Source organism: Lolium perenne, chromosome 4 (genome assembly GCF_019359855.2).
Source record: "Lolium perenne isolate Kyuss_39 chromosome 4, Kyuss_2.0, whole genome shotgun sequence".
NCBI lineage: Eukaryota > Viridiplantae > Streptophyta > Magnoliopsida > Poales > Poaceae > Lolium > Lolium perenne.
Genome location: NC_067247.2, coordinates 164,810,197 through 164,813,416, shown reverse-complemented (window position 1 = coordinate 164,813,416; position 3,220 = coordinate 164,810,197). Strand labels below are relative to the sequence as shown.

Below are 3,220 nucleotides of genomic sequence, written 5' to 3'. Positions count from 1 at the left end.
TTTTAGAGATCGCAGAAGAAAATGTTGCAAGCGATCTTTCATACACTATAAAAAGTTTGGTCCTCAAATGGATTGGATGGCCGAGGAGGCGAGGAGCTCGCAGACACAGGCTTGGCCCATCTAATTAACAATTTTCTTTTACCACCCAGTGCCCGACGCCCCGACCCAAATCGTGGGACGTGGAGCGCTCGGATTCCAGACCCGTCGCGTCGATGTGCCCTCCACGCGGCCACGCCAACGTACGCCCCAACCCAACCCGTTTCGTAGAAACCCTAAGGTAGCGAATGGGGCGGTGGTGGCGGCGATCATACGAGTGAGAGCAATCGGGAGCTATGGCGCCGGGGAAGAAATCGTGGTTGCGAGCATCTTGTGAAGAGGCGCAAGGCGAATGTTCTGGAAGCCATTGCTGGGCTGACAAGGAGCGGAAGACCCTTGAGCTCGATTCTGAGGGTGAGGACTACATGGAGCCTGAGTCGATGGCTGCCAGGGATGTCACGCTTCTCGAGCAGGTGGATGCGGATATGGCCGAACTGAAATGTGGTGAGGATGGGGATGATGGTCAGGACATGAAGTGGGAGGATATCATGGCTGCCCAAAAACTCTGGATAAGGAAGAGGGAGATCTGCGCCAAATTGCCACTGATCCCTTTCCAGGCAAAGTATACTCATAATTACCAGTACCAGAACAAGGAGGAGGAGACGGAATCCACAAGAGCTGTCAAGGAGCAGATGGCTTTGGAGGAGAGTGAATTCGCTGTGTACCGTTCCAGCTCTGAATTTTCTTGCTTCGGTTCCTTTGAAACCATCAGTAAGTAAACACAAACCATGCAATTAGCTAGGATGTTTCATACTTGGCTCAAATTTGTGTAATTTACTTCACTTCATGCTTCTCTTATTTTGCTATACTCATGTTTGGAGCAGATTCCTTCCTTGTAATGATAGAATGTTAGTAGTTTCTAACGCTTGACTTAATTTGTTGCTGTAGCCACATTGAGTCCCATGTACTATACACACTGGACACCCGAACGCATCCCGTTCATGATCGGTATTGCAACCACTGGGAGCAGCCTGCAGATATACTCCTTCAAAATTCAAATGAAAGGCGAAAATTTGAACTGGCCACTCTATGTGTATGGCGTGGTTGCTGCCCGAGACAAAGTCGATCGCAACCGCAACCTTCTCTTCTACCGGCCAAGGCACGACTGCCAAATACTCACAGAAGATGTATGTGTCATATTCAATCTTCTCTTTATTTCTCTCCTCGTTGCATGTGTCATTGTTGTTGATGATGATGGCATTCCTTGCAGGATCAGATTTTGCGCCTGACTGGCCCATCTCGGGCAATTATCGCTTTGGACCCTGTTGACTTCGAAGTCGAACTAAAACTTAAGGGCATAACAGAGTCCAAGGACAGACCGTTGATGAACAAACGCTACCATTACTGGGGCGTTTGCTCTACTGATTCCGTTTCTATTAAATTAGAGAACTGCAAATGCACAGCAGAGATAAGCCTGAAGCATCATCCAGAAACTGTCCAGGCCACCGTTTTGGGTGTCCGCATTGTTGAAGGTAGCCTATTCCCTTTCAAATATGGAGGCCGGGTTGTGTGCTACTCGCCGCCTGAGGAGCGTTTGCTCATGGGTAGCAAAGGCACCATTGATGATGTTATGGATCTGTCCAAGGAAATTCTGCTACTTGATTCTCGTGATTTTGATGATGGTGTCGAGATGCCAATGGGCTCGGATGGCTACTTTGATCTGTCGAGGCGTGTTGTTTCTGTGCCATGGAAAGAAAGCATGAAAATTGTCATACAAGCCTACTCAGAGTCACTTGCGAAAAGCGAAGGGAAAAAACGCTGCCTGGAACCTGAAGATATTGCTGCAAAAGGCCATGTGAAGTTCAGGTCCAAATATTGCAACATAAGCCAAGGTACGTGTGACCTTGGCGACTGTAAGGTGGAGGTTACTGTTGCTTGGTCAGCCATTGTTACGAGGAAGAGTAATGTCAGTCTCATATGCTGAGTGTTATGGACTATGATACCCTTGACCCAGTTCTATCTCTTTATGTTTTCGCAGTGGTTTGTTTGTTCAAGCATTTGTGTATCGGTCAGCTATGTTAGATGTCTTAACTATTTGTGAGTCCGCTTTATGTAAGCTGTCCAACTATTTTTCTAACGACCTGGTACGCATGATTTCAAGCTATTTGCGTATTGACTATAATTTGTGCATAGTGTTTGTGTTTTAATTCCTACTATAACCTGTAAGTTGTGCTGTGCGAAGCATTTCTGTTTTGATTCTTGAACAGCTGTATTATTGTTCAAAGTGTCTGAAATTTTGTTATTGTCATGTTATTCTGTCTAGCATAGTACTTGTCTGTCAGAAGAGTCGTTTGTTCTTTTACAACTAAGATCTGCTGGGCATGGTCTGCCGGGAACCTTAGCTGCAGCAAAATGCTCTCTGTTTTTGTTTTGTGTGCATAAACCTTTGCTGGCAACTGCCCAGCCACGAGAATAGTTTGTATTCACTCTTTTTACCTTAGCTTCGAAAATTCCCAGTACACTGTAAGCTTGTCTGCAAATAGAACTGCCTTTGGAAATAGAGGTGCTTCTTTGGCTGGTGAATATGAACTTCATTCAAGAAACTGGCGCATATATATTATCTGCTTCATCAGGAGCAAGGCCATTTTAGAATCTTGGGAATGTGTGTTATCAAGAGCAAGACCATCGGTGGTCTTTATGCTCCCCAGTTGCTCCAAAGTCACATCGAAGAGAAGAGAGGAATGCCCCAGTTTAGTAGTATCCTATCGAAAGGTTAATGTAAATGCCTGGATATATTTTTTTTTAACATTAGGCCGTAGCCGTGCGTTAAATTAATAACGCCACAACGTTAAGTACATGGTGCTGAACGAACAGCTTACAGGATTCAAAGCCACAAGCAAGCAAAGAAATAAGCAGAGAGTACAGAATGGGCTTCAAGGCCATTGACCGCCGACATGAACAGATGATGGAGACTATGCTGCGAAGACGAGCACACCGCCGGAGAAAGATCTTGCCTTCGTCACCTTCCAACACGACAACGCCAATGTGAAATATGTTTCCACCTCCGAAGAAGGCCCCTGCCTTCTCGCCCTGGCTGTAGGGCGCCGTACCGTCGGGAAGTAGAGCAGCTCACCCGAGAGCACAGATGCACAACATAGACCAGGTAGCTGGGGAAGAAAGCCTA

At 46.3% G+C, this 3,220-nt stretch overlaps 1 protein-coding gene across 1 annotated transcript; it reads left to right on the top strand.

The window, feature by feature from the left end:
- The first annotated feature begins 235 nt into the window (after nucleotides 1-235).
- LOC127348725 (uncharacterized) lies at nucleotides 236-2,218 on the top strand. Its single transcript, XM_051374653.1, has 3 exons — nucleotides 236-807; nucleotides 985-1,223; nucleotides 1,307-2,218. Exons 1-3 carry the CDS (start codon nucleotides 333-335, stop codon nucleotides 2,018-2,020), a joined length of 1,428 nt encoding a protein of 475 aa, XP_051230613.1. The 5' UTR covers nucleotides 236-332; the 3' UTR covers nucleotides 2,021-2,218.
- Nucleotides 2,219-3,220: the final 1,002 nt, after the last annotated feature.

Coding starts and splice junctions, on each gene's coding strand:
- LOC127348725 (XM_051374653.1), top strand. CDS start 333: ATGGCGCCGGGGAAGAAATCGTGGTTGCGAGCATCTTGTGAAGAGGCG. Junction 808..984: donor CGGTTCCTTTGAAACCATCA/GTAAGTAAACAC, acceptor TTGTTGCTGTAG/CCACATTGAGTCCCATGTAC. Junction 1,224..1,306: donor GCCAAATACTCACAGAAGAT/GTATGTGTCATA, acceptor CATTCCTTGCAG/GATCAGATTTTGCGCCTGAC.